We start from the raw sequence: 12488 nt of genomic DNA on the forward strand, positions 1-12488 counted from the left end.
ATGTGTTGATTCACTCACTGACCTAACCCGCTGTGTTGACAGGAAGTTCTTCGTGGATGCTCTGCCCATGGCGGGCACTGAAGCCACCGTCACCATGATGACGCAGATGCTGATGAACAATGACGTCACCGGCGTTGAAGCCGACATGTGGCTGACGTCACTGGCCCTGATCCAGGAGCCCAGCGCGGCCATGCTGGAGCAGGTGAAGTCTCTGCTCAAGTCCCAGACCCTCGGGGAGAAAGCCCTGCTGCCTGTGTCCACCATGATCAACAACTTCTGCCAGCGCCAGCCCCAGTGCAGCCTGGAGTCTTCAGTACAGAGCATCATGACGTCTTTTGAGGACCTCATCGGCAGCTCCTGCTACGTCAACAAGAAAAACCTGGACCAGGTCAGTTTTACAACGCCCGTGACAAGGCCCTGTGCGATGTTGTACCTGTCTAGTCTATGTGCTGAGAAACACAGTTCTAACTCTTCGTGATCACGTTGAAGGATATTGTCAAGCCCTTTTTTTTCCAGTGATGGATTTCAGAAATGCTGAACTTGTTTCTCCCATATCTAAAAGTCACGTTTCACCGTTCCGTATTGGCGCATCGGAGATATTAATAAAATTTCTCTCAGTAATGTGTGTGGAAATGTTTAACTGATCCTGGTTTTGTTTGAAGAACCACACACACACACACACACACACACACACACACACACACACACACACACACACACGCACACACACACTCAGATACCCTGATTGCTTAATACATAGTTATGTTTTATTTCACACCAGTATCGACCTGGGCTGTTCTTTTTTTTTTTTTTTTTTTTTTTTTACTTTGTTGATTTCTTCCACCAGGATCTGATTTAACCGACAGATCCCTGACCAGTAAAAACTGTTGCAGGTGCTGATGGGTCTGCGAGCTATCGGCAACGCGGGTCACGTGAGCAGCGCCGTGTCTGTGGTGAACAAGTGCGTGAAGAGGACCAGGAACCCCACGGAGGTCCGTGTGGCGGCTGCCCAGGCCTTCAGACGTCTGCCCTGTGACGCTGACGTGAGTCTCTCACCTGTGTGTGTGTGTGTGTGTGTGTGTGTGTTTGGTAGGAAAAAAACCCACATGAACGTGACATGAGTTTGTTGCATGTATCATCCTATATGTTCAACATGTTTGCTGTATAGTGTGTCATCAGACATGATCGACCTGTTTGTTTTTTTATTGTGTGCCATCCCACATGACCCACATTGCTGTGTAGTGTGCCATCCTACATGACAAACATTGCTGTATAGTGTGCCATCCAACATAACAAACATTACTGTGTAGTGTGCCATCCAACATGACAAACATTGCTGTGTAGTGTGTCATCCAACATAACAAACATTACTGTGTAGTGTGCCATCCTACATGACCCACATTGCTGTGTAGTGTGTCATTCTAAATGACCCACATTGCTGTGTAGTGTGCCATTCTACATGACCCACATTGTTGTGTAGTGTGCCATCCTACATGACCCACATTGCTGTGTAGTGTGCCATCCTACATGACACACATTGCTATGTAGTGTGCCATCCCACATGACCCACATTGCTGTGTAGTGTGCCATCCCACATGACCCACATGACGGAGTGCCGTGTGACATCACTGTGCCCTGTGTTACAGCGAACTGCCGTCACCTTCCTCATGGAGGACACCCAGGAGGACTCTGAGTTACGTATCGCCGCTTACCTGGCTGTGATGACGTGTCCTGATGACGACACTCTGCAGCGCGTGCAGCTTCTCCTGGAATCTGAAACAGATGAGCAGGTCAGTCAGCCAGTCGTGAACCAGTCAGTCGTATTGTCTTTCAGTTCATTGCAGGTAATGACAAATATCAAGGAAATCAAAACTGTCTGTCCATCATCATGTGTTTAACTAATCGATTTACAAAACAAACGACATAAATAAAGCATGCAAGCAAACAGACAGACAACTTTCTGACTGACTGACTGACCGTCTTTCACAGTGCATTAGATACTGGCCACGTCGCTGCATCTTTTAAAGGAAAGTCTGTTCATGTGAATTCACCTGAAGATGACCTCAGGTAACCAGCTTCCCTCACCTGTGAATACCTTGCTGTGTCCAGGTGGGGTCCTTTGTGTGGAGTCACCTGACCAACCTGCAGGAGACGTCCAGCCCCCACAAACAGGCCGTCAGACAACTGCTGAAGAACGTCCAGCTGCCCGCCAAGTTCAACCTGGGACGTCTCCAGTTCTCCCGCAACTACGAGGGCTCTGCTTTCCTCAAACGGCTCAACAGCGGAGCTGCTGCTGAGGGCAACCTGGTGTGGTCCTCCTCCTCCTCCCTGCCCCGCTCTGCATCTGCCAACCTCACTGTGGATCTGTTCGGCCGCTCCCTCAACCTGCTGGACGTTGGCCTGAGACTGGAAGGTCTGGAATACCTGATGGAGACCCTGCTGGGACCATACGGATATTTCGCACAGGAGGGCAAGGAGAAAAAGGTGAGCACTGTACAGTCCTTGGCAATTTTCAGTTTGATCCTTGAACTATATGTGTGTTATCCCATCAAGACGCTGTGTATGGCCTGCCATCTGCTGGGAATAACTTTGACAATATTATGTTTCATGTTTCGAAAGAAACACGATCGATTAATGAATACATTCCCTTTGTGACATTCATGTTCTTGGGCATGTCTCTGGAGCTGACAATAAAGTGTGATCTAGCATACTGAACTGTGGCAAACCTACTCGTATAATTTTAGGAGGATGTGACTCAATTCATTAACTAACTACTGAATGTGAAAAGAGCATTCAGTTCGCATTAAAAGAATGGAAAATGGTATGACACCATTTCTGAACGCAAGGGGAAAGAAACTACATCCAGTTTGTACAACTGAACCAACAGGAAAAACATCCTCGTTTGACAGCTGACCTCATTTCCATGTGGCCTGTGTCCTTGCAGAGTGACCAGCATCTGGACGAACTGAAGGGGTCTCTGTACCTGAGGATGTTCGGCAACGAGATGGCCTTCCAGCGCTTCCAGGGCCTGGACTCCTTGACCTCCTCCTCCTCCTTCAACATGCTGGACTTCCTGATCAAGCTGAGCAAGAACCACGACATCTCCATGACTCACAGCATGGTGAGGACAGTCAGACTGCTGGTGTCGATGTGTGTGTGATGGTGTGATTGGTGTGTACAATGTGCGTTGGTGTGATTGGTGTGTACAATGTGTGCTGGTGTGACTGGTGCAATGTGTGTGTTGGTGTGATTGGTGTGTACAATGTGTGTTGGTGTCGCTGTGTGTGTGCTGGTGTCATTGGTGTGTACAATGTGTGTGTTGGTGTGGCTGTGATGTGTGTAATGTATGTGTTAGTGTGTTTGTGATGTGGACAATCATTGCAGCATGGTAGTCATATGACTCATACAATGGTAGCAACACTAGACTGTGATGCACAGTATCGTAAGAGACACCAGGAATCTCTTACTGATAATGTCTGTATGTGAAAGTCAGGGCAGCACAGTAAATATTGCCATCACTGTCACTCGGTCTACAGCCCGCTGTTTCTTCCTCTTCATCTTATTCATTCTAACTTACTTGATTTTTTCTACAAACAATAAACCAGCCAACCAGCTGTTATTAAAACATCGAACAATCACTTTCACCAATGCACGAGAAGAAGAAAAAAGATTTTTTAATTATTTTTAATCACAGAACAAGAAGAGTAGATGACCAGTGATGACTGTGGTGTGTGGCTGTTTCAGGAGTTCCTGGACACCCAGATGACAGTGCCCACGTCCTGTGGTCTGCCTCTGTCACTGACAGTGAAGGGAACGGCCACTGTGGACCTCAAGGCCTCTGGCAAGGTGGACCTGCGTAAAGTGTCCTCCACACCCCGCAGTCTGCAGATTGACGGAGAAATCAGACCCAGGTTCCAGTTTGTTCCTTTCCCCTTGTCGTTCTAGGGTTCAAACAGTTGAACTGTATAATAACCATCAGAAGAATCAGTTACGTTATACAAGAAACATAATTATTCTGCATTGCATCATTCATGGTTCAAAAAACACCCTTCGTTCATCCATTGTAGTTTTAAAGGATTCAAAGGAACAAATATTTGCATAGTGGTTCAGATGATTTGAGAGACTCACCACATATATAAAGACACACCACCTTAATTGTGCCACTATTTGAATATCAAGGGATGCGTCTTTATAGTGACGTAGGATCTTTATTGAAACATACTGGTTTCTGTGCTGTAGCCGAAATAATTCAAAGAAACTGTTTTCTTAGTGCTGTACTTTGACGATCCTCTTCAGTTTTACTATAATCTTGGGATGAAACTCTTCATGAGAACACTGCTCAGGACTTTTGAGTTATTTCAGCTGCATATCATGGCCAAATACATTATTACATTATTACAATAACTGCATCACGTATAACCTTTTTTGTTTTATTTTGACAGCACTTTAAGCTGTTGGAAAAGCGAGTGTCGATGATGATAAAGACACTGCAGAAAACCCCACAGACAACTCTTCACCAAAGCCTGTGATCTGTTTCAGCGGTGCCATCCGTGTCTCCGGTCAGATGTCAGTGGATGCCCAGGTGTCACGTGCTGCTCTGCACGTGACTGGCACGCTCCACTCCAGCACTGCCCTCAAGGCACGAGTTGACCTTGACCGCGGCCGTGTCTTGAGCATGGAACTGGACGTCCCTGAGGACAAAATGGAGATCTTCGACATCAGGTCAGTGATACTGTGGACTTTATGGTGAAGGGAATGTCCTCCGGATTCATAACATTTGTGCCTGTTGATTGAAATCTGTGTCTGCTTTAATTACTGAAGTGAAATGTATAAACACATTGATAATGTAAATTTCATTTCACACACCCCATGGCTGACTGTAATTCATTCCACCTTCTCCAACTGTGGTTTCAGCTCCGAGTTCAGCATCGTGCACAACACGGTGGAGAAGAAGCAGAAGATGATCACCGAGAACCGAAAGACCGTCAAGGTGTGCACAGGAGAGCTGGCGTCACGCATCACTGGTCTGGAGCTGTGCGGAGAACTGCAGTACCCCAACGCGTCCACCCGTGTGTCTGGCCCTTACTTCCCCTTCACTGGGCCCACCTCTCTCAGCCTGGCTCTGTACAAGCGGGACACTCACACCAGCTACAAGCTCCTGGCCAAGAGGGTGGAGGTCAGTCACTGCCACTCTCCTATCACCCCGCTGGAAAAGTGTCCATTGCAAGAACTGCTCAAGAGAAATTCAGTGGGACAAACACCATTTTAAAGTACTAGCGAAGAGTGGCAGGGGAGGCAGAACGTGTTTATTTTGTCACAGAATAAAACTACGTCCAGTTGATTGGAAAATGAATTATCTGTGAAGAAAATACCTTTTGTTTTATTCTAATGGCTCATTTCCTTTTCTTCCTTGATTGTTCCTCTTTGAAATATTCAGGCTTTTTGTACATTCCTCTGTGTGTTTGATATGAAGAAATTCTTGCAATATAGTTTTTGATTATTTTACAAAAATAATGTCCGAATTATTAAAATAAAGCATGGCGTGGTTTTAGTTTTTATCTCTTAGCATTAATTATAATGAAAACAATGGTAATGTTGGTGATTACGGCGGTTATAAAACAGTAACGATACTTATAAATCAAAGATGTCAACCTGAAGGTCTGCTTCAAAACATCTCTATGTTCTTTCTTTCTGAACGTGATCAAAGTTCCCCACGCCCCACCCCATGTGATTTCTCTCTTTCTGTTCAGGGTCAAGGTGTGTAAGAATGGCTCCAGCTCGTCTTGGGGAAGAGTTATCAGTGTGCTGTTTGTTTTGCAGAACAAAAAGAAGACCATGGCCCAGCTGTCTTTCAACACCCCTGGGTCCAAAGTGGATCGTTCTCTGGCCTTTGACCTCGTCCTGAACCATGAAGACAAACAGCTGGAGGTCAGCGCTGCCTCGCCCTGGAAGAAAGCTGAATTCAAAGGTAGAAAGGAGAGAGATTTGTCCAGTCTTTCATGCTGTTTGCTGTTCTGTTTGTCAACAAAGTAGAGGAGCAGAATAAGTTAGCGTATTGCTTTGGTGAATAAGTGATGATAGACAAGGTACGACAGTGCTGAGATTATTGTATGCCACATGTTCTACATTTCCTGGAAGAAAGCTGAATTCAAGGGTGAAAAGGAGAGGTATTTTCCACTTTCATGCTGTTTTACTGTTTTGTTTGTCGACAAATTAGTGGAGTAAACATATTGCTTAGCTCAATAAAAGTTGACAGTACCAAAGTAGAAGTATAACACAGTTTGAAATGTCCATGTAAATTGTATTTCACAAACAACTTTCTTTTTCAGGAGCCATCACGAACACCAAAAAACTGATGGGTGTCAGCGGAAGTTTCGTCACAGATGACGTCAACGTCTACTCCATGAGAACGGAAGTGAAGATTGACGAGTCCAAGAACGGTGTCACCTACACCCCTGTGGTGGAACTCCGTCATCCTAGCAGAGACAACGTCGCTCTGACTGGCATGGTGTCCATGGAATCCAAATCTGCAGTGGCTGACCTCACCTTGACTGGTGTCACTGCTCTGCCCTTGACCTTCAAGTGTGAGTTGTCTTCTGTTTCCACGTTGATGCATCCTTCATATATATACGTAATATCTCTTCGCAGTTGATGCACAGTCATTCTCGTATTCATCCAACCCTCTAGTTTTGCAAATACTGTTTATTTTCTGTTAAAAAACGAATGCAGATATATCTAGTCTATACGGTATTAATCGGCAACAAACAGCATATGCCTCCTAATGTAACAAGGTTATAATTACGAAACATTTTGATATATATTGTAAGTTACATCACTTCACAGTTGATACACACATATTCAAGTATTCATATAGTCCTGCAAATACTGTTTATTTTCTGTTAAGAAACCCCAACAAAACAACGTATGCAGATATATCTAATCTAAACGGTATTAATCGGGAACAGGCAGCATTTGCCTGATTTTTAACTGGCTTATAATTGCGAAAATGTTTACTCATAACGTAGTAATGCATTAGACGCCACGGAAACATTATATATGATAAAATAATCAATGATTTTTCATATACTTTTATTTGATTAAGATCCTGATATATCTATCGAACAATGCATTGTTCAGCAAAGTCAGACATCAAAGAAGAATGTCCATCAATGTAATGACCATTTGTGAAGCCCTTTCCTTGTTTACCTGACTCAGCATAGTGTGCTTCACAACATGAATATAGTCGTACAGAAACATACGTCACACGTCTGATGATGAATCAGTTCTGCACGTGACACCTGTTGTACTAACCAACATGACAACAATATACCGTACAGATCTGCTGTACTAACCAACACGACAACAATGTATCATACAGATCTGTTGTACTAACCAGTATGACAATGATGTATCGTACAGCCACGATGACATCTCCTGTATAACCAACATAACAACACTGTATCGTACAGATCTGCTGTACTAACCAACATAACAACACTGTATTGTACAGATCTGCTGTACTAACCAACATAACAACACTGTATCGTACAGTACTGCTGTACTAACCAACATAACAACACTGTATTGTACAGATCTGCTGTACTAACCAACATAACAACACTGTATCGTACAGATCTGCTGTACTAACCAACATGACAACACTGTATCGTACAGATCTGCTGTACTAACCAACATGACAACACTGTATCGTACAGATCTGCTGTACTAACCAACATGACAACACTGTGTCGTACAGATCTGCTGTACTAACCAACATGACAACACTGTATCGTACAGATCTGCTGTACTAACCAACATAACAACACTGTATCGTACAGTACTGCTGTACTAACCAACATAACAACACTGTATCGTACAGTACTGCTGTACTAACCAACATAACAACACTGTATTGTACAGATCTGCTGTACTAACCAACATGACAACACTGTATTGTACAGCCACGATGACCAACACCAAGAAGGAAGTCAGCCTGACAGGCTCTGTGGCCAAGGGAGACAAACAGCAGTATTCTCTGCGTGTGGGCAGCCAGATGTCCAGCAGCAAGAACAAGATGCAGGTAACCACAACAACAACCATAAAATGTTAAAATGTTAACACAACCATCATCAATGACAGCCAATAGTTCTAACAGCAATAACAAGATGCAGGTAACCACAATAACAACCACCATAAAATGTTAACCATCATCAGAGACAGCCAATAGTTCTAACAGCAATAACAAGATTCAGGTAACGACAATAACAACCACCATAAAATGTTAACCCAGTTATCATCAATGACAGCTAATAGTTCAAACAGCAATAACACAACAGCCACATTGCATCAACAACAAAGAACAAGAGGAAAACAGCAGAACATGTTTTTGTAGCAGCGGTGGTATTATAGCATCCATCAGATTTCAAAAGCGATAGATGTCACTATTTTTCTCTCATGCTTTCCGTTTTCAAGACAGTGTTTTAGCTTACCGTCACACCAACAACAGCAATAACAACAATCACAATAACGCGACAACAACAACAACAACAACAACAACATTGATGATTGAAAAAAAGTAATAATAATTTAAAAAATAATAACAACAATAATCGTGTAGGAACTATTTTGATAGAGGCACGATATGGAACGGTGTGTGTGTGTGTGTGTGTGTGTGTGTGTGTGTGTGTGTGTGTGTGTGTGTGTGTGTGTGTGTGTGTGTGTGTGTGTGACACAGGTGACCCCCTTCCTGTCAGTCAAGTCCCCCAAACGGGAGCTGGTGTCCTTCAGTGGCTCCGGTCTGTACACCCAGGACAAGATCCTCAAGACGGACTTCATCCTCAGGCTGCTCAGCTTCAAGCCTGTCTCTGCCCAGTGTGAGTAATAAAGATACACAAACAAACAAACAAAAAACAACAACAAAAACCTCTACACGTCTGAGAAGGAAGCAGGGTGTGGAGGCGGCATCTTAATCAGGCCAGACGAAACTCGATCAACAACAGGTCGTTGAAGCAATGCAGAAACAACATACTATAGAATGAGCTGTTTTTAAATTGAATTTCTGAACATGTCAACACTTGTATTCATACAGAAAAATGATAAGCATAGTAATGTCCGTTCAAGTGAAGACAGAAATGCCCAGAGAACGACATACCCAATATCCAGAGTGGCCTGTCTGTTGCCACCACCGCCACAAAATCAGAATTCGGGTGTGAGGCAAACAGCTATTGTCGGAAAATCACACACACAAAAGACCTGATTCCACTCCGTGTTTTAACCACTACCACAATAATCTGAACCGTTCTAAAGATAAACCAACCACCTTTCCAAAGTGAAGCTGCAGATAAAAGAAGAGGCTGTCCTGACCCTGACGTCCACATCATGTGTTGCAGTCACCGCCACAAAGTCTGCCCGCAAGACGGCTGTCCGTTACATCAGCAAAGTCAACGTCAAGTCAGCTGTGGTCAGCAGCAGCATGTCTGCCACTGTCAACGTGAAGAAGGGACGTCTGGCGAACGGCCGGGTCAACGTCATGTACAACGTGCCTCGTGTCGTCAAAGACAAGATCGTGATCATGGCCAAACTGACTGACAGGTCCACCAAGGCTTACAACAAGTACACTGTCAGATCGTAAGTTGACCTCCATTCCTTGTTCAGACATTGTTTCCCACTTTCCTTATCACACATAAAACAATGAAATAAGAACTGTTGAAAGTAAATTATGTGAGTCTTTACATTAACTTCCAATAGCCACCAAGGCTCACAACAAGTAAACTGTCAGATCCTAATTGAACCTCGATTCCCTGTTTAGACATTGTTTCCCACTTTCTTTGTCACATATTAGAAAAACAAATGTTGAACAGGGTTCTTTACATTGACTCCCAATGGCGACATATTAGAAGATAAAAAAAAGAACATGATGTATCATCTGGTTGAACATATCAATAATTCAATAATCATTCTAGACACGGGCATTGCCTCTATACAAACCTATCAAAACGAAAAAAAAAAAAAAAAGAAATTTCAAAAACAGGGTTGTTTGATGGATATGGGCTAAATACCGATTACTGTATGAAAACTAGAACAAGATCACAAATATTTGGGACAGTACGCTGTCAATAGATACATGGGCTATAAATATCTATGTCATCATAAACCTGGAAACTGTGATATTGCAAATCACGATTTAAGTTAGAAAAACCAGATCAATTGGCCATTAAACCAAGTCCATCGATAGGTTGATAGCTAATCTGTCACCAAGGGATAACTTACAAAGAAATATAGATTTGTTGTATTAATTTGCTGATGCGTGATTGATTTAAGAAAAAAATCTTTCTTTGCAAAATTCATCTGAAAACGTGAACAGGAGTGACTGACAAAAGATGCCTTTCATCCTTTCATTTCATACAACCAGCACTGTCTGATGTCTGCTTCCCCAGGAGTGTGGATTCCAAGAGTTTCCCTGACTACAACACTGCCATGAAGCTGAACCTGGACCACAAGAAGAAGCTGTCCTCAGGAGAACTGGAGGTGAACTACGGCAGGAACCTCAAAGACAAGACCAAGCGTGTCAGTGTCTCCGCCACTCTGGCCAGGAAGATCAAGAACCTCAAGAACATGGACCTCAACTTCAAGATGTCTGCACAAGCTCCTCAGCAGGTAAAGTCATTGAGTTAGAGTCTCTTGTTGTGTTCTTATTCATTTGGAGATACTGTTCCTCCTGTTTTTCTCAGATCCAGTTAAACGGGGCAAAATAAAAGGAAGGCAGACCTTGAAAGGTGAAAGTCAAGGTATTTTGAAAATTATATATAAAAAAACTGATGCGAAACACATTCTCGAATAGCGTTCTGTTGAAGCAGAAAAGCCTTCTATTTCAGCATAACCATATTTTATGGTGACTTCATTGTGGGTGTTTCCTATATTTGAATGTCCTTTGCTGGTTTCAGGACATTGACATGAAGCTCAGAGGCAAGCACTCACATGATTCAAACGGATTGGACTCCAATGCCATCCTTACCTATGCCAAGGGCAAAGACGTGAGTGCGGCCTTGACCCTGAAGGACAAGAGCAGCAAACTGAAGAAGGTGAACGGTGAACTGACTCTGAAGGCCCCAGGAACTGGCTTCACTCTGAAATCTGGCCTGACTCAGGCTTCCAAGAAACAGGTGGGCCATTTCATCTTGTGGAATGCACACTGAACCTCAAGATGGAAACTGAAACTGATAGCACACACCTCAATTTATCCAATACTTACAACCAATTATATTGAAAGTAAAAACAGCACGTTTTATTCGTGCATGAAGTTTTCGGAAAATATCAATATTTCAATGTCAGCATTGCTTCTTTTTTAATGTTACGGATTCTATAAGGCCAGATACTACAATGTATAATGGTATTCATTTTTTTCCATACCATCTCTTGTTGGATCTTCTTATGCCAACTGTAAGGTTTTTGGTGATGATCTTGGAAACGGTATATTTTAGACATTTGTATCATCTAGTGAGATGGAGACAAAATCGAAAATTTAGCGTTTCAATAGAGCAGTCCTCTAATGTGATGTTCCAGCCCATTCACAGAACTCTCCCCTGATCTCTGCTTTCAGTGGGAGCACAACCTGAGCCTGAAGACCGAAGGCAGCATGCACAGCATCAACACTGTGTACAAGAACCGCGGCGGCAGCTCCCATGAAGTGAGCAGCACTGTGGGTGTGGATGGAATCAAGCCAGTCGTTCTGTCCGGGGAGGCCAACCTGGAGTGGGATGACCTGCAGCTGGCTGGCTCTGTCAAGCAGGGCAAGGTGAGAATGGAGATGCTTTAACTGGTCTCTATGTATGTATGTATGTATGTATATATGTATGTATGTATGTATGTATGTATGTATTACGCCCAACGCTCAGCTCATATCACAGATTGACATAATCTTACACTTGGGACAACAGCAAAGTGAGAGCTTTATGATCAAAGGTTTCTCATTTGCAATGGGAAGTCATTTACAGCTGTCTTTTGTGAAGGATGTTGACTCTCAGACTAGGAGGCAAGCTTGCACTGGCTCTTAGTGCTGCAGCCTTGGGGTCTAGTTGCCTTTGGGAACCATCCCAACGCTGACTGTGGGGATTAACTTGGGCAAGACACTCTCCACTAGAATCAAATGATATCCCAGATAGTTGGGACAGCAGTTGTTGCCTGCTATAAGCAGCACTCACAAACTAACCATTATGATCACGTCTATCGAATCGTGACTCTGTCATGTTTCCACAGAACACCTACGGTGTGAGCGGCACTCACAAACTGGCCAAGTCTCAGAACGGCAGATGGAGTCTGGAGGTCACAGTGCCCTCCAGGCGTGTCGTGCTCAACGCCGACGCTGGCAAGGTCAAGGGCAACTACGAGGGCTCCCTGGAAGCTGCCTGGGACGCTGACAACGACAAGAACGCAAAGGTCAGTCGGGTCAAGGTCCATAGTTTAATGTTTGGTTGATATATTCACAGAAT

At 43.7% G+C, this 12488-nt stretch overlaps 1 protein-coding gene across 1 annotated transcript in view; it reads left to right on the top strand.

Annotated features, from left to right (window-relative positions):
- LOC143302119 (uncharacterized) overlaps positions 1-12488 on the top strand; it is a 46634-nt gene that overhangs the window by 6624 nt on the left and 27522 nt on the right. The window contains exons 8-24 of the mRNA XM_076616665.1: positions 43-388; positions 894-1043; positions 1647-1790; positions 2110-2484; positions 2945-3121; positions 3745-3911; positions 4540-4722; positions 4915-5176; positions 5821-5968; positions 6330-6584; positions 7962-8080; positions 8735-8873; positions 9390-9627; positions 10437-10656; positions 10944-11162; positions 11600-11794; positions 12256-12435. Coding sequence (XP_076472780.1) covers positions 43-388; positions 894-1043; positions 1647-1790; positions 2110-2484; positions 2945-3121; positions 3745-3911; positions 4540-4722; positions 4915-5176; positions 5821-5968; positions 6330-6584; positions 7962-8080; positions 8735-8873; positions 9390-9627; positions 10437-10656; positions 10944-11162; positions 11600-11794; positions 12256-12435 — 3517 coding nt within the window. The remainder of the gene's footprint in view (positions 1-42; positions 389-893; positions 1044-1646; positions 1791-2109; positions 2485-2944; positions 3122-3744; positions 3912-4539; positions 4723-4914; positions 5177-5820; positions 5969-6329; positions 6585-7961; positions 8081-8734; positions 8874-9389; positions 9628-10436; positions 10657-10943; positions 11163-11599; positions 11795-12255; positions 12436-12488) is intronic.

The sequence above is a fragment of the Babylonia areolata genome, chromosome 28 (genome assembly GCF_041734735.1).
Source record: "Babylonia areolata isolate BAREFJ2019XMU chromosome 28, ASM4173473v1, whole genome shotgun sequence".
In the NCBI taxonomy this organism is placed as follows: Eukaryota; Metazoa; Mollusca; class Gastropoda; order Neogastropoda; family Buccinidae; genus Babylonia; species Babylonia areolata.